The sequence below is a fragment of the Cyprinodon variegatus genome, unplaced genomic scaffold (assembly GCF_000732505.1).
Source record: "Cyprinodon variegatus isolate N-32 unplaced genomic scaffold, C_variegatus-1.0 Scaffold308, whole genome shotgun sequence".
Taxonomy (NCBI): Eukaryota; Metazoa; Chordata; class Actinopteri; order Cyprinodontiformes; family Cyprinodontidae; genus Cyprinodon; species Cyprinodon variegatus.
Genome location: NW_015150761.1, coordinates 658,481 through 681,811, shown reverse-complemented (window position 1 = coordinate 681,811; position 23,331 = coordinate 658,481). Strand labels below are relative to the sequence as shown.

General features: G+C 38.8%; 1 protein-coding gene across 1 annotated transcript in view; it reads left to right on the top strand.

The window, feature by feature from the left end:
• Window positions 1-23,331, top strand: part of larp1 (La ribonucleoprotein domain family member 1) — a 55,774-nt gene that overhangs the window by 24,654 nt on the left and 7,789 nt on the right. The window contains exons 3-12 of the mRNA XM_015384230.1: window positions 1,238-1,303; window positions 11,529-11,679; window positions 16,064-16,198; window positions 16,491-16,640; window positions 16,787-16,949; window positions 17,606-17,750; window positions 18,766-18,940; window positions 19,357-19,523; window positions 19,798-19,896; window positions 22,673-22,999. Of these exons, the coding sequence (XP_015239716.1) occupies window positions 1,238-1,303; window positions 11,529-11,679; window positions 16,064-16,198; window positions 16,491-16,640; window positions 16,787-16,949; window positions 17,606-17,750; window positions 18,766-18,940; window positions 19,357-19,523; window positions 19,798-19,896; window positions 22,673-22,999 (1,578 nt within the window). The remainder of the gene's footprint in view (window positions 1-1,237; window positions 1,304-11,528; window positions 11,680-16,063; window positions 16,199-16,490; window positions 16,641-16,786; window positions 16,950-17,605; window positions 17,751-18,765; window positions 18,941-19,356; window positions 19,524-19,797; window positions 19,897-22,672; window positions 23,000-23,331) is intronic.

The following is a 23,331-nucleotide window of genomic DNA, read 5'->3' as shown; positions in this document are numbered from 1 at the left end:
GGCTGAACGTTCAAGAGTTGCATAAAAATAACACAGTGACATGGATATTTGCCTATAAATATCTTTCACATTTAAGATCCTCTCAGGCATATTTTGAATCAATACAAATATCAGCTAATGGAATAATCTAGTGTTTGGCAGTGTTTTTATTTTTTATTTTTCTTAGACCCCTATTTTTAAGCATGACAAAAAAACAACACAAAGCTTATAAGACTTTGTGTTGTTGTTTTTTTAAGAATATTGCAGCTAAATTTTCACAACAGAATGACATTAAAAGTATGAGAAATGTGTTTTTAAATCTCTTATTATTAGCTTGGGAATTTGTGTGTTAAATTTCAGCAGCTTTCCTATGCAGGATGTGTACCAAAGATAACAAGCTGTGTTTTCGAGAAAATAGGATGCAATGTGTTTGTCTCTAAAATGTTATTTAGCTATACTCTGGGCTAATTGGCTCTTTGGATTTTTATTTTGCAGACCACTGCTGTAGATGATCATCATGGTCTGTTTGGCCCAGCTTTACTATGGGTCAAAGGGAGGTCCAGCCCATTGCAAGTTGTAGTTGCTGCTCAAAATCTTCAGAATAAAAAAAAAAAAAAATCTGTTCAATTAATCAATTCAACTTTATTTAAAAAGAGCTTTTCATGCACTTAATGTAATTTAAAGTGCTTTCCACAATTAAACACTCTACCTTTTTGTCATCCAATATAGAAAATACATAATTACACCCCAACCTCATCAACTCTTGTTTTCCATTACTTGCACCATATTGGAAAATGAAAACAACCAACATGCAAATTTAAAAGGGATAAGGACAGGTTGAAGAAAATAACAGAATAATAGTATGAATAAATATAATTCATTTTATAGATGAATTCAAAGAAAGTAGATTGTAGTAGTGCAGAGTTTCTGGCTGACTGTCCTGACTGCACTTGAAATGTGAGTGGTCTGTTCACCTCTGGGATTGGTTTTGTTTTTACAGCCCTTAAAATACTTCACTGTTCAGTTCTTTAATAGGTAAGGTTTTTTTCCCCATTGTAAATTAGGAGAAAAATGGAGACGGCACTTTATTTTGAAATCTACCAAGGTGGAAATGACAGTCAAAGTCAAAAAGCCTTTATTGTCATTATATTCTGCAACGGATACAATGAGATTTGGGAGTACAATGAGATTTGGGATGACATGACAAACATATCTGAACATCCCTAATGTTTGCACTTTTTCTCTTGTTCTTGCTCAGGTTGGAGACTTTGGCGACACGAACAGCTGGCCCACTCCAGGAGAAATTGCAACTAAAGACATGCAGGTAGGTGTTATCATCTGTTAACATGGAGGGTTTGGGTGCCAGGTGGGTAAACCCACAGACTTGCAGCTGACATGCTGTTGAAAGTTCTCATCCAGCTTATTGTGACTTTAAACAAACACGAAAAATCAACACATAAGGAAACCATGTGTTCCGACAGTAATAATGACAAAAAAAAAAATTAGAATTTTAGGCCAGATTGTGAAAATATACCATAAATGATCCAACCACCTTTGTTGCTAGAAAAAACAGGATGATGGGGTTTCTTAGTTTTTTTTTTATTCTTAAAAATATGCTAAACAGTTGGATGCTGAATTGTTTTGAGAACATAAACCAATCAATCAAAAAGCAGCACTTCTTGGCTTCCAGTGAACAGAGATTTACCACCAGTCCGGGCAAAGCAGACAGCTGTGGGGGAGGTGATACTTGCAATAAAGCAGCAGGTCATCAGTTGTGTTGTAATTCAAACAGACGTTAAATATGATTAGCAAAGTGTTGCACCAGCAGGACAGAGCAAAGCTAACACTGGTCTGAGGAGATCAGCATACAAATGTTTTTCTTATTAGTAAAGCATGTTTGAATATGAATCAGTCTTATCTTTATCTTCTTAAGACTACAGGAATATGTGTATAGACCTCAGTTTAATTTCATCATTACTTTACAGAAAAAGGATGTCAAGATGTCAGGAAAATGATAATCTTGCCTTTCTTTGGACTGAAATAACATATAAATATTATCAATCAGAAAGCTAAAGACTAAACCCCATATTTCACTGGACATTCACCAGTCAGATCAAGCAGTGAAGCTGGCCCTGTTAAAGTGAACTGCAGAGAGTAAGCCTAGGTTTTCACAATCTGTGTTTTAGTGTTTGTTGCTGTAATTATACATCAGCTTAACTGCACCTTTAGTCTGAACAGTCTTCCTCTGCTGGCCCGACTTTCTGTCCCCTCAACTGCATGTTTCTCTCCTTTTTCCCCTTCTAACTTCTCTCCAGCACGACGGAGACTATTGTTTAGACTAATCTTTGAGGAAACGTGAAGACTGTAAAACTTTTCCTTAGAAATTAAAAAAAAGAGTTTTTATTTGGAAAGAATGTATTCCTTTCTTATATGGTCTGTATCAAACTCCCATGTTTCACATGCTAAACAGAAAAAAAAGTCGCTATGAAGTTCACATCATCGACCTTTGCTGACTTCACTAGCAAAAAAGAAAAGGCAAAACAAAAAGCCATAGAGGGTGGGGTATTGGAGTATGAAAAGAGATGTTTATAAGCAGAGATGGAGAATTTCGTGCAAGAACTGGAAAGAGTGTGAACTCACGTGAGCTTATTTTCTGCAGCTGCACAGAAGCATTATTCAATGTGAGCCCAGCCTTATTTTAAACCATCTGAAGCTAAAGCAAGAAACCCAAATTAGATCAAATTAAACAATCTTTAAAAGTCACCTAATTAGCAAAATTGTTTACTACTTGTATGAGTTTGTAATTTAGTTTGATTATGAATCCAAATCCTCTGTCAAGGCATCAGAGCACTAGTGATCAGTGGATCAGCAGTGGAGGTTTAACATGCAGAGAATTTCCTCATAGGACAAGCATACCTTAATGAACAATATCTTAAACCATCGCATCACATTAAGCTGGGCTCATTCTGTTTGAGCACCTTCCTACCTGACTATTATTAGGTTAGCTTCAGCTTATCTTTTCTTGTGCTCTAGATGGAATCTTTTATTGTTTCTCTGTTTCTTCTGTACATATCCAGCTTGCTTTATCTCGTCGTCAATAGCCTTGTCTTGCACTCCTGTTTTACTTCACAGAGCACCAGTCTGGGCTGTTTTTGGGTTGGTGTCTCTGTACTTCATACTGTGTCACATTGCCGTTAAAGATCCCACTCCCACTGAATGGGTGCTCCATTGCAATGGAAATTTGTGGGGTCCCCATTCATCTTTTTCATTTCCAATACCATACCGATGAAGGAGCTCCAGCTTCATGATGTTAGTCCAGCCTAAATGTCTATGTGAAAGCAAGCCGAGCCCACTGAAAGAGTTGGTTTTCTCATTTTAACCAGCAGTGTGACCTCCCTAATCATTAGTACCTCATCTATTCATGTTGGAAAGGCTCAGGTTAATTCAGCACAGGTTAACTTATTTGGGTTACTATTACTTCAGTAGTTTGCCTGATCAAAAGAATAAAAAGCTGAAAGAACAAAGTCCTTCTCATTGCGTTTCTGTTGCTACTTTAGAATGCTAAAATGTTGCTGTAAACCCGCATCTCTTCATTACTAGCTCAGCATCGTCTTCCTTTTTCTTTCTTCTTCCTTTTCTACACCAGTGGGCTGCTCTTCCATTCTATGCCACACCTATCGTCCTTCTGTTATGCTATCCTGAAACGCATGTAGGTTGTAACAAACTGGTTCTTCATTCGGCTTTAGTCTGGGATTGAGTTAAGGGCTGTGTGATGAAGCCAACAATCAAATATTTTATACCACAAAAAATGCAGTTTTATTTACTTTACCCCCTGCACCTTACCATGGATGACAAATATTCCTCATTGCCACGGTCTTAATGAGCCAAGGAAATGGTTTTGTTTCAGTTCTGAATATTTTGGTTCTTGATAATGGCTTGGAACGCTTCTAGTTGCTTTTTTTCTTAATCAAGAAAATGAAAGTTGTAATAATAAAAATGGTTTTGCTCTTAATGAGAAATGATTTTGCCCTTTTGTTGCTATGTTATCAAAAACGTCAAGTATTATTCCTAGTATCGGTATTAAGTTTCAGATTTTAGTATTGGGACAACTGTAGTACTCCTGAAGCAGCTTAGTCATAACACCAACCTCATCCTCAGCAAAATGTCTGTATAACCTCTGATTTGTAGCTCTATATCTTGTACATCTGGTGAGTTTTGTGATGCTCCAAGTCTGTGTCTTAGCTGCAGCAATCTCCTCAGAGATGCCTTGTCTTTATTCTGTGAACAATGCACCACCAGGGGTGCAACCCTGGTAACCTCCTCTATTTTAGGCAGCCTGGGCTGAGCCAACCCCCACTGGGAGTTCATGTCCCTGAGTGGGAAAATGTGGATCATGTCATCGGTCCCAGGAATAACCTGCAGGTCCGGTGGCAGAAATCAAAAGTGGGAATGGTTGGAGTCTGGGGATGGAGGCCAAGGGCTGGGAGAGGATGTCCTTTTAGGGATCCCCACCGTACAGAACCCCCAGCTGGATCTGTCCTGCTGCTATTCTTGGTGCTGTCGGAGTGAGGTGTCCATCACGTAACATTTACAGCCATAAATCACTTCCTGGGTCTCAGAAATCAGACACACTGAGAAATAAGACACTGAAACTTGATAAAGAGGTCTTTTCTTTTTTAGTTCAGCTTTTATTGGTCATCTGTGAGCATTGCTGAGGTTTATCCTTGGATTCAGCTCAATAAGAGGCCATTGTAAAATTTCTACTGTTTATAACCATTTTAAGTTTGTACAAAGCCATCCATTGCAAAGTACACTTTGGGGACTTTTTTCTAACGGTTATTCTTCCACTTCCTTTGGTTGTTGCTTGTTAGCTGCAGAAATGTTGGATGATTTTTGAGGTGTGAGTTTTTTTTAGACATTCCAACAAAGTTGGAAACAAGTTATTACTCTAAGAAAATTGCATGGAAGGAAATCAGATTTGTTCTAAAAAGCTAAAATCCCCCTTCTCTGTATAAAAATTTGAGGCCATGATCGCGCTTCTGGCCTGATTCTGATTGGATATTGGACCTCACTTCCTTGAAGAATTGGTAGAGCTAATCTGAATGTATTTATTTAACAGACTGCCTGTTCCAGAGGCTGTGTGTTTTATCTGCTTCATTATTTAATGTATTTGCGATCATGATCAGATGTAGGGAAACCCTATTTTTTTTACTCAGTCTACCAGTGCAGAGCATGATGCTACCGCCTCCATGCTTCACAGCTCGTGCAGCATTCTTAGGTTTAAAAGCTTCACACTGACAAATATTCTTTTATATAACAGTCCGATCATCGGGCCAGTTTAACTTGACAGAACAGCCTTTTGGGAATCCTTCCTGACCTGCCTATGTCCACTCTACCCTTGTCTTTAGAAGCTGCTCTCTCTGTCAACCCGAGTCGATGCCCGTACTTGGCAAGTGGGCGGTTAGCAGGTATTGCAATTGTAATTGTCTAAATAACACATTTTCATAGTGCTGACTCAAGGTCCCTTAAATAAACAGGTTTATCACATATATGTCCAACTAAGGAGGTAAATATTTTAGAAAACACAATTTCTGTGGCTGTTGCGCTTGTTGAAATTAAGAATATTGGGTTAAATGGCTGCTTGGCGGAGGTCTGGGCTCAGTGCTTTTCTAGTTTTTTTTTTCTTTTTCATTGAGGGCACTATTTGAACTTAAAAAAAGCTGGTTTTTGAAGCAATGTCTTATTTGTCATTTTTAGAAGGAAAGTTGAGTGAGAAAAAAAATCATTTTTAAGCAATATTGTTGAGCCCTCTGTTTATGCGCCTCCCCCCAAAGTCTAAATAAATACCTGTTAGGTGAATCTGCATTTTTTAAATTGCCATCAGGTGTGAGTGTTTGTGCTCCATGTTGCCCTTGGAAATCTGGCAACCTGCCCAGGGTGTACCCCGCCTTCGCCCATAGCCTGCTGGAGATGATCACCAGCTCCAACGTTACCTTGAGAGATAAGCTCGAGAAACTGGATGGATATTAATTGTGGCCTTTAGCCGTCAACAGTGCATATAAAATGTGCAATAGGTTTTTTAAGTTTTAAAAATTGTTTTTAAAGGTACTAAGAGTGCCTGTTTTTAGACTAATCAAAAAAAAAAAGAACACTAAATGAATCACTAAATATTTGGATAGCTGCAGCTCTAGTGTTTTGATTGTGAACTAATTTTTACAAACTGCATTATACTGCTTTAGATTAACAGGATAACTTGCATGTATGCAGGGTTTCATCATTGCACTGTATGCACAGACTGCAGCGCTGCGGGCCTTGATCTTTTATATTTGTCTAACAGTAGGTCAGATGAGCAGGACACACGTCTGCTCATGTTTCCTTCACTTTCTGGGGACCAAAAACTTGCATACCTCCATTTCTACTGTCTGTAGTAAACAATTGGTGGTGTGGTGGGGCTTTTTTGGGGCTGCTGTCACGTTTTGCAGCATTTACATAAAATGAGGGTGACTCTGCGGTTTCTGCCGTTATTTTAACGAGGTAATATTTACTGTGCTCATCATTGCAAAGCAGCAGGAGTGACTCAGCAAACTGTGGCATTCGATTTGCTGCCCCCATCCTATCAGTTCACATTACAAAGCTTGCATCTGACAGTCTGCCTTCTATCAATGCTGTAAGTGATCCATTTTGTCTGAAGTTTTTTTTTTTTATAGCATTTTTATGCCGTTTCTGAGATGATTTCATTTTCTTATACGCCGTTACATTAAGCAGACACTTCTCACTTTCAACAGGGCGTTCAACACTGACAAGGCATTTTCATTGTTTGATGTCAACAGGAGGGATCTTAATGCCTTCATGCTACAGGAGCAGAGCTGTGTGACACTAAAAAGCCTTAGGGGCTGACGGTTATGTAAATTTGCCCTAACTCCTGAATGAGCTGCTTATTTCTGCAGCAGGAGGGTCGCTGGTAGCTTACAGTTAAACATGTGGTGAAATTTCCTGCAGACAGTAAGTGTGTGTGCTCATCATGACCCTGTCTAAACTGCTCTTCCCTCCTTGTGTTCAGATGGAGGTAGTGGGACAGACCGTGTCCTGCCCGCCGCCTCTCAGGCAGGTCAGAGACTCGTGGAGAATCACTGTAAGTTCAACCTGCAGCCTGCCAGCCTGTTAACTAATCAGTCTCTGTAGCTAATCATTGGACCAAAAATAAAAGAAATCCTCCAGGCAGAAAAAGAAGCCAGTCTTTAATCATCTATTTCAGCTCAAGAACAGAAGAGGCTCTCTTTTTCACAATGAAATATTAACCCTAACTGCTTTTGCACGCAGAGTTAGAAGCTTATTGTGCAACACTTTCATTCTCTGCAGACCATGTTGAACTAACGAGAAAGAAATCAATTCAGTGGAGCCATTTTTTGGCAGCGCAATGAACCCAACGACCTGGCACGTAGAATTTAAGGCATGATTTAGTCCAAAGGTTAAAATGTTATATGCATGTTTTGGTTTTCTTTCATTTAAAGACTGTCTTAAAATGATTTTGTTTTAATTGATGAAAACCATTTAGATTTTCAGACACCTGCTGTCAGTCCGAGTTGTGTTCATATTAGAGAAATAAAAATAAACATTTACTTCTTTCTTTTAATTTATTGAGATGCTGATTTAGAAACCCTGATTTACAATTCTAAAAATTCTATTTCCATGGTGCAATGACTGACTTGTGAGCATTTAAAATTTTGTATATATATATATATATATATATATTTTAAGAATATATAACCATCGGGTAACTTTTCCTTTTCAGTTGTGGAAGCAGGAGCAAATCAGCCAAGCAAAGGCCAGTCCTTGCGCGAGGGAACAAAGATTCATTATGAAATCTTTGAGTGGCTTAGAAATGACTAGAAAATAAATTTTTATAGTTTCAAACAAACATGTTCGCAAACACCCATGATTACCTCCTGGTCCGGCTGCAGATTCACAATATTAAACTTGTGTGAAACAAGTTTAAAATAAAAATTTCAGAAAGGCCTTTTGGTAAAAAAAAAAAAAAAACAACAAAAAACAACCCAATTTTTAAAATCAAAATAAAATAATATATATATTTTTGTGCCCGTAGTTGAGAGCTCATCCATATATGGTAGTGCCTTCCTGTTTCAGGGTGGCTTGGCTCCATAGGGTCGGTCTGTTTGTCAGTGTTCCTGTGATTCAAATCAGTCCTGAAAACCAATAAAAATGCAGGTGGTGATCAATTTCTTTGATACTTTTTTAGGATGTAAAATATATTTGCTCTTTAAGCCAATTAAGACTATAAGAGCTGGAATACTATTATAGTTTTAACAATCCATCATGAAAAACCAGCTATTTATATTTTAATGTATTAAAATTAGGCATATTTCAATTAGGTCAATAAGGTTTTTTTCTTCCATATAACATCATTCATCCATAAATGTAGGCCGTGTCGTTAACGCTGATTAAATAAATGTTATGGTGTAAATTCTGTTCGGCTGCTGTTGTCAACAATCAACTCCAGAACATTTGATCCATTCTTGGCAGGTATTATAGGCAGCCTTATTTCCATTTTGTTTGTAAAACGTAAAATTTTAAACAATAAGAACAATAGCTGTAATTAGACATTAGCTTAACAATCTTAACATGCAAGCAAAAAAAAAGACAAATGTTGATAATTGGAATCAGAGAAATGTAAAGTTCAGTACTGCTGCTTTCCTTTCCTTCACTGTTTGACAAGTTAATTGGAAGAGTTTGTCAGTTTTACTCTGACCTGATGTGTTAGACTAAAGGCCTGGTTATACTCCTGCAGCAGTGTGTCGCAGTGAGCTTGACGCAGACATTTTTGATTTATGCCCAGCATTGAAGCGTGGTCTGCGCTATAGGCTGTGGGTCTAGATACGGCGAGGCGATTACGAAGTGGGGGCGAGTTTGTCCGGCAATGGAGGTACATGACAGTTAAAAAAAAAAAAAGCAGGGATTCAGGTGGAAAGGGGTCCCAGCGTTCTCGCACACCTCGCACTTCTAGCTGGTCCAACTTCACGAGTTGTTTTCAGCAATTTCGGTCATAAAAACAAAACAAGCCGGCGTCCTGTCTACGGCGCTGTCTGTGCTCACCTACAATTTGGGAGAGGTGCAGGAGAGTGTCTGTGGAAGGGGCGGAGACGTTTTTTTGTTCACTGCGACGCAGACGACCTAGTTTCGAAGTATAAATCAGCCTTAAGAGCTCTGCTACAAGCATGTTGGCTGCGATCTTTGAATTTGGTGTGATTCGATAAGTGTTCAACTTCTGTCTTGTAAGGTTGTGCAGAAAGGGAGACAAATATTAAACATGACTGGTATGCAAACGTTTTTGCACCAAGCTTTTATAGATATCCATGTTGCTGAGGCCTCAGTTGAGGCTGAATGCTGCTGGATTTGAATAAATGTTATATCAGCTTAGGGAGTTAAGATAACCTGTGAGAACATTTCATGAACTACTCCACACCAGTTTTTCCCTCCTGTGTAGAACAGTAGGAGTGTTGGTCTGCTGTAGTCAAATGTTCTGAGAGCTGCACAAAAGGGGTCTGAAATGTCTTAAACCACATGCAAATCCACCTCTGGCCCACTTGGTTTTATTGTTTTGTCTGAAATAAACTGTAAACTGTGCAGATTTAGTCAAAGGGAAATATTGTGGGGATATTCAAAGCTGCATAGTTATGCTGCTCTGTTTGGACCTCTTTCAGCATCTCTTGTGTCCCTGAATGTGACAATGATATCTGTATAATTACACCAAAATTTTCTTATCATTTCCTCTCCACAATTCTCCATCCGTTTGTAGAGATCAGGTGTAGCATATGGGTAGTAAAAGTCACTCGATAAGGTGAACATATTGTTGACATGAATGAAAGGTGCTGGAATTAAGTATTCAGGTATCGTACAGGTATGTGAGAACATTTCTGACGTAAAACAAAAATGTTAACAACTTTAATCCAAAGTGTTGAAGTTGATTCTAAAGAAGGCACTACAGCTTTAATACATATTTTAAACTTCCCACCTCTTTTTATTTCCATATAAGCTCCATTTTTTTTATATTTATAGATCTGTTACATCAGATCAACTAAAATAAACCTTTTGTCCTTTAAGCTGTCCTTAAATGTGTTTTGTAGTATCTACTAATGGCTGATAAAGTCAACATGCTGGGCGTAACAGTATTGGGTTTTGTGTTGACTCTGTAACTCCATGTCTTGTGAATGACGGCCTGGTTCTGGATGTGCACCCCTTGTTTTGACAGGAGCTGCACGATATTGGATAAACATTTGAAATTTGAGGATGTTGCCATTATGAATACAATTAGCAATTACATGTTATGGCATCTGTCTGCATTGATAGGACAGACTCCTCCTGCCTTCATAGTAGGCTAATATGAAGTTGAGAAGACATGAGGGAAAGGACCAGGGCGTTCAGACAGATCTCTGATGCACGTAATTTGTACATTGATATTGTAATAATGATGGCTTGGATCATCTTGTGGAGTTTGAGAATTTACATTATTAGTGGGAGTATAACATCTTTATTTTGTCCTCTTTAGATGATGATATATCTTCAATAAGCTAAATGGTTAGAATTAGTATAATATATGAATCCTCCAGGGTTTTTTTCTCCCCCATCAGGGTATAAAATGTAAATAAGGTGCGTTTGTTGTTTTTCATAAACAGACCTTTTACCTCACATTGCTGCTGCTTCTTGCTAATATGGCGGTTTGAACAGCTGCAGGAAAACTAATAGCATGATCAATTGATAAATGCTGGGTCATCTATGAATTCAGTCATTCCTAATTAAGATGGCCTATTCACAGGATATATGGTTATTAAAACGAATTTAAGTATTAAACTTAATTTCTAAAGATACAATTATGTCACCCTTTACATCCATCTGTGAGGTTTCTATTCCTCATCTATGGTGTGTTGGCTTCTTCCTTACTGCGTGGCGTTTAAGCTCATACAAGTACAAAAGTGGGTATCCTTAAACAAAGACTAAAGTACACTCTTGGATTTTGTACTGAGAACCGAGAGCTGGTTGATTAGACTGGGATTTAGTTTTGCTACCAACGTTGTACTTCTCTGGTGACGTCTTTTGTTTCTACTGGAATGTTTTTAGTAGATTAAATCCTCTTTAATCACTTGTTTAAAACTGCATTGTTTGTTGTAATCGTTGTGGAAGCTGAACTTTGGTTTGCATTTTTCGGCACTCAACACATGTAAATGAATGGTATAAATGTGTTAATGCCTCCAAAGCTGAATGGCATTCATCCACGCTGCTGTCCAACACCAATCACTGTGACACAGGAATTCAGAGCATGATTAAACCAGTTAAAGCAATGCATTAACGAGCGCTGCAGTCAAGGATTGTATGTCTGCTCTTTGGGGCTGTTTTTTTTTTTTTTTTTTTCTTTTTTTAATCACGATTAATCAATTTTTAGACTTGGTAAAACACGTTTATCTTTTTATGGATATACAAATTGCTTGAAGCAGAAGGTAATTTTTTAAAAATAATTTCTCTTTGTGTGTTTCAAGGGCCCTAAAAGGTCAACGGCTAAAAAGGAAACTAAGGAGAAGAGGGAGAGCAACGAGGAGAGCAAAGAAAACCTGAAAGCCAAGTCAGACGACTCCGGAGAGGAGAAGAACGGAGACGACGACTCGCAGAAAAATGGGCCCAAGAAGAAAGGTGAATATCAGTTAAAAATTTAAGTCCAGAAGAAAAATAGATTGAAATGATCCCCTTCTAAAATGTATATAATGTCTTTTGTTTATTTTAGACTTAGACTTGGACAACCTTTATTGTCATTTTATATAAACAGAAGTGTACGCAAAATGAAATTTGGTTTTGTATAGCTTTGAGAACATTTCCATTCCTTAAGGTGCAGCAGTGATCGAATGTAAACGGTGTGGGAGAGAAAAAAAAACGGGTGGAAAAAATTAAATATGTCGAGTGCAAATACGCACCAAAATGGTAGTTTTTAAAAATTAATTTTTAATTCTGAACTTAAATGTTTTGATGTTAAAGAGGAGCTTCTGTTGATAATTAGTTGGTAAATCTTAATTAACCTAATCTTTACAGATTTCCTACAGAGTCTGGTCTCAGTATTTTAATCCCGATCCCCCTTTTTAAAAGCTTTTTTTCCCTCTATATTTTTGTGTCCTTTTTCCTTACAGCCTCATCGTGTCCCTTCTGTCTTTCCTCATGCCCATCCTTCCATCTTTTTCTTGTCTTTGTCCAATTTTCCATCTTGTTCTTTGCTTCCTTCCCTGTTTCTATCTGCCTGTCTTCATTTCCTTCAAACTGTCTGTCCTTTCTCTGGTGTCCTTATTCCATCCTTTTTTCTTTTATAATTTTTTAATTTCTCCCTTCAGACTTTAATTTATTCTCTCGTTACTCTTTTATCTTCATCTTTTTCTTGCTTTCTTTCTTGAATTTAGAATATACATAATTTATTGGGAAGAAGCTGATCATCTAGGTATTATTAAAAAGGTAGTTTTTTCCTCAATTTTTGGAAGAAATAACTTCCACTTTAACAGCAGGCAACTGGAGTCACCAAAATGCTGCTAGAAACACAGAACTTCAAACGTTGAGACTATAGCTGTAGATTGTTGGAACTGGTGATCTAGATTGCCAGATTGTGGAATATAACAATAGCTCAGGGGTCACCAACCATTTCAAGGCTGAGGGCTACTTCATGGCTATTGAATCATAGGAAGGGCTACCAATACTGACCTATGAACAAGAGGGGTCAGAGTTCACCTAAACTTCATCCAAATTAAACACATTTTTATTAACTTTTAATTTCTAATTTTCCTTTAAACATTATAATTTTAAAATCTCTATGAATGCTAAAATGCCCTATATGATTACTATGATGAAATGCTCTATAAATGATTAAAAAGAAGATTCACAGAATAAAATAAAATTTCAAACTTAGCCCACTGCTGAGTTGCTGTTTTCAGAAGTCGTTGAGGGCACCCCATGTGGCCCTTGAGGGCCCCTTGGTGCCCGCGGACACCGCGTTGGTGACCCCTGCAATAGCTGAATATTAGTTCCTTTAAAATATTCTCCTTTTGTTCGATAGAAGCTGTCTGCAGAGTTTTTAAAAGGCCTGACGTGCTGGCTTTTTAGGGGGAGCACTGCTTCCATTTTTCTACTGCCTTGTGTTGGCAGGTAGCTGTTTTGGCTGCAGCGTCAAGGTTTTTAACTGGGGAAGGGAGACAATCTTCTCTGACCTTCACAACATGGTGACCTTCAGTGTTTTCTCTGTAAAGAGCTGAGATATTTACATGTGCAATCAAAACCACTTTTTCTTCTAATCAGAGATCCGATGAGACTAAAACTTCCTGTTTCTGGTTACTAAGGGAATATTTACCTCTTTGGCGAATATAATAGATATGTTTGTTAAAAAGAAAGAGAAGCTTACAAACCTAAATCACATCCTCTTTGTACACATAATTGCCAACCACTGGTGCAGCTGGAATATAATAGCACTTCTAGGATTTCTACTGATGTCTAATGTGAGACGCAGTTAACACCTAAAACATGAAACCAATCTCATTTTTAAAAAAGCTATTTTAAGCAACCTCTGAAGTTGTTCTGAAATGTGGCCAGATATTTTTTTAAACCTTATTAAATCCTTTTTGGTTTAAGACCTAGAACAGGAAGGAAGGTACGCAGCAGCTCACTGATGCTCCCTGTTGGCCAGGAGATGTAGTGCAGATGGTTTCTTTCATCCGTTTATCTATTCTCCATCTGGTCGTCTACCATCTCTGTTCATTCATCCAAGTTTGTTCAGCTTAACATATTTCAAATGGATATCTGTAGATCATTAATATGGTGAAGAACCGCTTTGATCGCAGTAAATTTTATCTGATTATTTAATAATCAACTTTATTGTCAACTACAATCTACATTGCAGTTGAGATTTCTGTTTCAGTACAAACTGTTCATCACAATACGTCACATACATTGAGGTGGAGTGGGGGGGGGGCTGAGAGGGGGAACTGTTCTACGGAGGCCATGCGTGCTGCAGAACACTGCATGTTGTGCGTTTTTATGGCTTCCCAGATTCCCACTATGAGGCGGTTACCTATAGCGCTGCCTTTTATCTCTGTGGAAAGATAGGAGCCACATTGTGGAGGGAGAGGGGGGAAAAAAGCATATTTCACACTTTATCCTTGACAGGATACGGTTTTAGATATGAAAAAATACCTCAGCCCAAGAAAAGCACATGTAACACAAGACATTTCAGCAGAGGGTCACATCGGAGGCGGAGTCACAATGCAAACTCTATTCCTTCAGCCTCTCTGTGCCTGTATTATTCAGGGACTGTTAAGTTCTTTAATACAGCTAAGTTTTTAGCAGTTGCTCTCCAGATTGGTTAAAATGGACCAAGTCAATTTAGATTTTTCAAGCAGCTGGATTGACCGACCTTCATCTAGGGTTATGTTCACTCCAAATTCTAAAGCAGAAAAAACATGCAAACTTTAATTATCTTTTTGACTGCATTATGGATGCAAGTTATGGACTAATGAATTGGTCTAAAGTCTATTGACCTTATGAATTGACAAACTTTTTTTTTACTTTTTCATAAAGCAAATCTTTTCATAATGTGAAGGGCTAAAGATTTTTTTTACAATGTGCTGAAAGGAAAAATTGTATATTGTTATATATTAACAATTAATCTGCCAGGTGTATTAAATGACTACATGTCTTACACTTAACTAAAACTCTGACGTGTGTATAAGATAAAACAAAACGGGAATCTGTTGGATTACTAAATAAAATAAAATAAAAGATTGAAAATGTGAAACATTTATTATTTCTAATTTACAGGATTGTAAAGCTATCATTAAAAGACATTTAAGCTTTCTTTATCACTTTCTTTATCACAAACGGATGGATCAAATTCTAATCTAATAAACCGTTAATCAACAATATCGTTTATTTGTTTCATTATTATGACAACCCAAATTTTTGCCTGTTTTATCGAGTATCTTTTTTTTCTGTAAACACCTTTAGCAATAAGTCCTTTTCTTCATGTACCTAACCCGCCATCTGAAGGTTTTGATCTTACCTGGCTGATATCATTATTATACAGCCAGGTCCTTTTCATGCTTGGACATTTTTATGTTTGTGGGGGGGGAGGAAATTAAAACATTTTATCTCGTACTGAATGTTTGTTTTTTTGTTTTTTTAATGAGTTGTTATAGATTCATATGGCTGGGGACAGGAAGGCTCTCCTGTAGAGGGTTGTCTCACAGTGGATCTATTGAAGCTTGTGACTGAGGATGCTTTATTGAAGCTATCTCTGGGATTTCCATAATTACGAGCATTTTATGACCATTTCTTCTTTGCACAAACATCTTCTGCTCGTATGGTCAGGAAGCCCAGCTAATAGACACTGGAGTCGCCTGTATGTTCCTGCATCCATGTTTCAGTGAAATACATTGTACTGCATTCCTAATACTCCTGCTGGGTCCTTATTCAGCTTAAAATTCATCTAACTTTTTACCCCATCCTTCTAATATTACCAGTTACAATCAATAGAAGAGATGAACGCTTTCTTATTTTTCTCTGCTCTTACACTTTATCCATGATGTTTTTAACCCACCTGGGATTTTTGGCTGGGTTGAAGTATTATTTGACCTTTTTAGATGTTAATTAGCTCCTCCAGTTTGGGGAAAAAACACTTGAACAATTTTTGAAATCTTGACAAATGTCCAAAAAAAAAAAAAAAAATCAAATGGGATTTAAGATCCTTTCAGTCATGCATCATAAAACTCGAAGTGGGGGAATAATGTCACAAACAGCAACACTGTGCGTCACCCTTGAGCAGCACAATTCTAGATGAGGTTAAAAATGTTTAGCTTCTGGTTAATATTTCAGGCTTTACATTAGTGAAACCATCAAATTTCTGTCAATATGCTAAAAATTGGAAGAAAAATTTATTTTTCTTTTAAAAGTTTGACGTAGAGAAAGAAAAGAACAGTAAACCTGCCAAAGCAGGAACTAAAACATTTAGTTCCTCCCTGACTGCTATACCTCTCCATGTTGTCGCAAACAGGAAACAAGCAGAAGTGGGTTCCTCTGATGATCGACGTGAAGCCAGAGGGTCCCAGGGAGCGCTCGGCCTCCAGGAACAACAGTAGACAGAACGAACACCAGCGCCTGCCTCCCAACGCCAGGAACGACCTCAGAGGTCAGTGTGGGGAAGGGGTCATCCCCACTGGAAACCAGTTTATGCAGCAAAGCTTTCAGGGAGTAACTGCAGTCACTAGATGGTGCTGTTTGACCGAGCCGTGGTTCACAGCCTGCAGGATGTGAACAGATAACTATTAAACTTCTGCTTTGACAATGGGGTAGTAAACTAGTGAGGTCAATGGTTTAAAACATTCTATAAGACTTATTGGATAAGGTCAAAGGTCACAACGGTCTGTGGATTTAATGTCAAGTTTGCTGTTTGAGGGGCTGATTTGTTTTCTCTCCTGAAGACTGGCACAGTCAAAAGTACGAGCGGGAGTGGCGCGATGACCATGACGAGGTGTCCAGTGTGAAGAGTGAGGGGGCGCCGTTCCGCGGAGGGTTCAGAGGTCGAGGACGTGGAAGAGGAAGGGGGCGAGGACGAGGCCGAGGAGGCAGAAGTAGGCTTTTTGTTTTCTTCTTCTCTACGCAAAATCTCCCATTTTTATTGCCGGCATTTCGCTTTATTTTAAGTTCCTAACTACTGATGGATTATTGCATGAAAGTGACATAAAATCTGAAGCTGGTTTGTTAATCTCCTGTGCAGGTCACTACGACTACCACTACGGCTACAAGTCGTATGACCCGAAGGACGGACAGTACGGCCAGAAGTACGGCAACTCTGTCACCTACTACTACGACAACATGAGCAGCAGCGAGCTTTATTCTGTGGACCAGGACCTTCTGAAAGACTACATCAAGAGACAGATGTAAGCGTGGCTTTCAGAGATGTTCCCTCTAAGGAGCGACAAATATGGTGGGCTTCTTGTTGCTGTTAGCAGCTCTAATCTGCAGAGCTGCTGTAGAAGTGATGAGCTCCTCATGTCTCTTCTCTGACTGAACATTAGTGGAGAAAGATTACAGCTCTGATCGCAGCATCGATCAAAACCACATTTAATCCTCTAAATGTTTACAAATAAAATTCTACTGGGTTTTCAGCACTAATCTTTTTATTAGAGTATTATTTGACAGAAGCCTTTGAATTTGGACTATTGGTTCTAACATAAAGTGTATCTTATTGCTTCTCTGTTTACTCCTGGTTATACTTTGTTTAGTTATTGATTTTTAACTATGCTGATAAAACTGATCAGCTGTTCAGAGGGTCTTAAACATGCAGCTCTGGAGATCCTGAAACGTCAGAATAAATGTTTTAAATGTAAACAAGTGTTTTATTTATAAGGCAGTCCTCAAATAAAACTAAAATTGAGTTTTTGACGATAAATTTGACAATCTGCCATTCTTAACATTACTTTGTTAAAAGCTTACATTAACTGTAGTTGGGTAAAGCTTATTTCCTGAATGAGGGAAGCCTTAATTTAATGCTGAACTTAGCAGATGACCAGACGTTGTCTCCTGTTTTCCATAGAGAGTACTACTTCAGCCTGGATAACCTGGAGCGGGACTTCTTCCTACGGAGGAAGATGGACCAGGAAGGTTTCCTGCCGGTTGGACTCATCGCCAGTTTCCACAGAGTTCAGGCCCTCACCACAGATGTCAACCTGATCCTGGAGGTAAAAATGCATCAGAAATGTTGATGGTATAATTATCAGCATCATAAACTGCCAAAAGAAGACTTAACTTTTGTCGGCCTGATTTTTTTTTTTTGTGCTTGAATTGGTGCAAAGTATTAATATTTGACCCATCCAGACTAATGCAGATATCTTTCAAAGGTGAATATTTGGCTGCGAAAACCCTGATATTAACAGTAAAATTTGGATTTTTAGAAGCCGAATATTTGGTGCATTAAAATAGGACTGTGAGAATAAATATTTAGCATAACTCTTCTGCACATTTTAAAGGTTCAAAGCACATTAGAAGCGTCGTTTTCAGTTTTGTTTTTCTCCATTGATTGTGATAATTTTAGATAAAACTGGAAACCTGTCCTGCAAAGTTTTCTTCGCTTACAGCTGAAACCTTTAAAATATTTTATTAGGGTTTAATGCAAGATCTAAATCTAATCGGAAAACTATGGGAAAACTTTAAGGCGTCTTCTTTTTTTTTATGCTTAATGTAATTTTCCTCTTTATGTTAATGTGCAGTTTAATGGCCACCTAGTGGGGCAGCATGATAGTTTCAGCCCATTGTCAATAACGTCATCATGAGCTAAGCAATAGAGAGAAATGTTGTGATTTAAGGAGTTTTATAAATGTATTTTCAGTTAGAAATGTTCAGGTTGAAATAATCTTTGCTTAGTAAAACTATTTAACATTTAAGCCTTCTGTAGAACAGAAAATCGCACAATTTTTTTCCACATTTCAGAAACCCCTGATCTCATTAAAAAACTTTTAACTTGTTTTTTAATTTATTTCTAACTGTAAATAAATACAGGTGCCTGGAGACAAATTAAATTGCTTCTAACAGGCAGTTTGTATCAGCAAAAGTTTTATTTGGAAACATGTAAAGACAGTAAAAATAAAGATTTCAAACTCACCGGATGAACCGTTAATGTAGCGAAAAAAAAGAATTTCTGTGATAGTGGCATGTTTATGTATGCTTTTCTTTAACACGCAGTGTTTTTGCTATTAGGCTTTAAAGGACAGTAAAGAAGTGGAGATTATCGACATGAAGATCCGTCGGAAGGAGGATCCTGAAAAGTGGCCTCTTCCAGGCCTGATGGTGCCGAACCACACACACACAGACTTCTCACAGCTCATCAACTGTCCTGAGTTTGTTCCCAGGCAGATGACTGAGGAGCTCAGAGGTGAGAATCTGCAGGAAAAAGAACAATCTGCCTCTTTGTTTACTCCTTTTTTTCTTTTATTTTTTTCAATCAGAGAAATCCATTTTGTAAAAATGCACTTCTCTGGTCTGACCCACCGATTCAGATTTGGACTTATTTGAATAGTTTCTATTTTGACTCAAAAAAATGATGGTTGTTTTCAGATTTTAGTTTTGAATCCAATAGAAACAGTGAATTAGACATTCCCCACATGTGCATACATAGTTATCTTTATCTGTTTTGTTTGTTTAAACTAAACAAAAAGTGCATGGAGGTGCATGTTGCTGAACGATGGCGTTTATAGCTTAAAATTGGAGTAGGTGTCAGTTTTGATACATTTAATGAAAAGAAACCTCTTGCTGCATTAGATTAACTGAATAAATCTGTGTCTGCCGCAGGATCCTCCAGGTCCTCCACCCCGGTGCAGCAACAGACCAAGACTGAAACAGACATGTCAAACCTCAAAACAATGCCAAAGGGCCTCTCTGCCAGTCTGCCCGACTTGGACTCTGAGTCCTGGATCGAGGTGAAGAAGAGGCCCAGACCTTCGCCTGCCAGGCCAAAGGTAGGAACAGTTCAAATTTCCACGGTCCCCCCCCCCACAGTTCATCTCATTATATTAAGATCCAGAATAAAAATCCAGAGTAAAATTGGCTAGTTTCATATCATCATGAGTATTCCACATCTTACTTTTTTCCTTGTTTGTTTCTTTTTTGTTTTTTTAAATGAAGCCATAAAGCTGGTGTTTGTTTTTGCACTTCAGTTTTCATTTTTGCATATTTTCCATCTCTTAATTTCCTTCCCTTCCTTTTGTTCTCACACTCCCTCCACTGATTCAGGCCCCTTCGTTGCAGCAACAGAAAGAAAAAGACGATTTGCTGCGCTCTCCGGTTCCCCAGTCTGGCTCTTCGCCCACCCCTGTTGCCTCAGGAAATAAGGTGAGGAGCTACCTGAGGGGAAGAGAAGGTTAAACATTTTTTATGCATGGATGTCCGATCTTTCCTTTTTTGCACCATTGTGTGCAATGTTGTGATCCTAAAATACTGCCTGGATGCAGTGTCGGCTGAAAGCCTCCAGAGGGCACTAGGGACATTATGTAACAGAAAAGGACAGGGCTTCTATACAATCTGGACTTTTCTTTCACCATTTTTAAGTTTCTTAAAAGTTGTTAAAAAAAAAAAGTAAAATAAGGGTCACAAAATTATTTTCAAATTCTTCAGTATCCTGAAGGTCAGAACTATAATATTAGTTAATGAATGGAGCAGTTTTTGTGTTGATTCAGATGCAAATTATATCATTTCAAAGGATGGTTCTCCAAGATGAGACCCTGCCTCTGAATCCAGAAACATTTTAACGTTTTGATGTCCAGCTTATAGTTGTATATATTATATGTTGGACTGAACCTGTGCATTTTGAACTGGTTCTGGATAAAGTACCAAAACTAAATGGAATGCATTATTTTCTTATTTCAATATTTACTTGGTAAATTTTAAAGAATAATGTAAATATTTTCCAGAAGTTTTTCCTGACATCCTAAAAGGTGAAAAATTATCAGACAATCAAATGAAAATTAGAACTTTCCAATTAAGAACATTTAAGCATCTCAAGAGGATTGTTTTTGCAACAAAGATACTAAAAGTAACTCGAGCCTTTGGTGATTGATTAGATGTTTTAAAAATTAGATGTTAGAAATGGTAAATCCATGCAGTAATATCACAGTTACATAGCCTAGTAAACTAGCCCCACCCGCCAGCGGCCAAAATAATTTTTGCCTGCGTGTGGGTCTAGCTGCAATCAATGCCCCGAGCCCTAGAACTGACGGGCCAATCACAACGCAGAGATGTGTTTTGAATTTCTGGAGGGGTTTTGAGGGCGTGACGACAAAGCTGCGCAACGCTGGACAAAGCACAACAAGGAAGATGGCAACAACTATTGAACAGTAGCATGCACTGCGGCAGCAGCAGCTTTCAATGGAGCGCTCCATTGAAAGTTAATTTCTCTTTTCTGTTGCTGTTGTTCAATAAAAGTACATTTTGAGATCATTTGAGGTAAGAATGTTATACTTTAAAGCATCATTATATGGTCCATTTACCCATTTAATGCGTAATTATAAAAGCGTTCCGAAGTTGAGAGGACTGTGGCAACCAGCGGACCTCTGAGGCTAACGGCAGCCAGGGCTAACTGTAACCCGTCTGCAGCGGCCATCTCTCTGCATAGCCGTGTGTGAAGGACCGCTGGCTCTGATGGCGATTTTTGACTCAGCTTTGGAATCAGTTTTGGAGGGATTAGACTTGGGTTTTCGTTGAAACATGAGCAGGAAGAGGCTCTACGCTTATTAATTTTTTTAAAAGACGAAATTCGCCGTTTTTTTTCGACAGGCTGTTTGTTTATTCTCCCCCACCAGCTTCCTGTCGCGCTTACTACGTCACAGTCAGTTGCGCTCATTGGTCAGAGTGTTTGCCAATAGGCGCAAACATGGTTTGAAAAACAACGGGTTGTTTTCATCAACAATATTGCGTTGTCTCATTCATCAGGGCCTGACTAAATTACACATTTAATCTCACATTAAGTCTGATTTATCAGGCTAACAGTTGCTTACTTTCCTGCAACCCTGCTGCCCCAAACTGCTAAAGTTCATTTGAAGACTTTTCATCATAAAAATGGAAAAATATGCAGCTAAAAAAAACAAAAACAAAAGGTTTTATTTTTGATTCTTTTGAAGAAGCAGCAGTAGATGTATAATTGGAGCAGCTGGTGGCCATTCAGAGAAGATCAAAGGAGCTTATTTCATCATGAAAGGCGGCTGGAAGTAAATATGCTGAGCTCAAGTAAATATTTGGTGTGAGAATCTCACTGCTTGAGACGGAGATAAAAAAAACCACAGCTAATATTAAAGTACTAGACCTGCTATTATAAACCAAACATCGAAGCAACTATTTTACTGCTGCTTGAAGTAATCAGTTTCTGTACTCTTCATGGTGTTGATGTTAAGATTCAAAGACAAAATACTTTGTAGAACTTCTGATATTGGTTCTGCTCTTTCTGTAATAATACAGAGAATAACAGGTTTATCTAAGCTTGTTAACCTAAGGCTACATGCTCAGGTAAACAGCCTGCAGCGTAGAGCCTTTTCCTGCTCACGTTTCAACGAAAACCCCACGTCTAATCCTTCCAAAACTGATACCAAAGCTAAGTCAAACCGGAGCTGTTTAATAGTTGTTGCCATCTTCCTTGTTGTGCTTTCTCCAGCGTCGCTCAGCTTTGTCGTCCCGCCCTCAAAACCCCGCCCGCTTTTCAGAAATTCAAATGTGTTTTGAATTTTTGCGTTGTGATTGGCCCTTCAGTTGTAGGGCCTGGGGCATTGATCGAGGCAAGACCAAACTCACAGGCAAAAATTAATTTGGCCGCTGGTGGGTGGGGCTAGTTTACTAGGCTTGTGTTTTGTGTCCTTGTGTTTTTTCCAAACATCCAAATTTGCCTTTCAAAACAGCATAGGAAACCGGCTGACATTCAGTACACAGCAACAGGTAGGGGAGGGACAAGCATAGTCTGTAATCCTCTGTTGGTGTGGCTTATTTGTTGCTGTTGGAGGCACCTACTAAGTAATTCTTGTTGACTAATCTAGTCAGGAAACGTTTTAGTGAAGAACATGTAGGAACCGTAGTTTCAGAAGCTGAGAGAATGCGTTCATGAAACTTCTGTCTGTCGGAGCAGGATGGGGCGGAGCAGGACGAACCCGAGGAGCTGGACTTCATGTTCGACGAGGAGATGGAGCAGATAGACGGACGCCGCAACACCTTCACCGACTGGTCGGACGAGGACTCGGACTGCGAGCTCGACGACCACGACGTCAACAAGATCCTGATCGTGACGCAGACGCCGCCCTACCTGCGGAAACACCCAGGGGGCGACCGCACAGGGCACCACACGTCACGCGCCAAGCTGACCAGCGAGTGGGCTAAGGTCATCAACGATGGACTCTTCTACTACGAGCAGGACCTATGGGAAGACAATTACGAACCGGAGTACGCCACCATCAAGGTGAGGGGGGGTTCTACACCTTTCTGGCTGTGTCACCGCTTCCATGCGGCGTTATTGTGTTTTCAAAGCTTTTCTGCCCGAGACCAGAGGAGGAGGAGCTTTCTACCTCTTCAGTTGGAGCTTTTTCTGGATTAAGAGTTGAAACAGAGCGGTTTCTCTATTGTTACCACCGCAGCCTATTGTGTCATTGTTGGGCTGGACCTTCACGTGTTGTCCAGCGTATAGCCAGCACCACATGGAACCGTGGTAGCTTGTTTATAAATAGACCCCTCCTACAAGGCCTTCACCTGACGGGGGGCTGATGAACTGCTGGGGGGGAGACAAAGATGGAC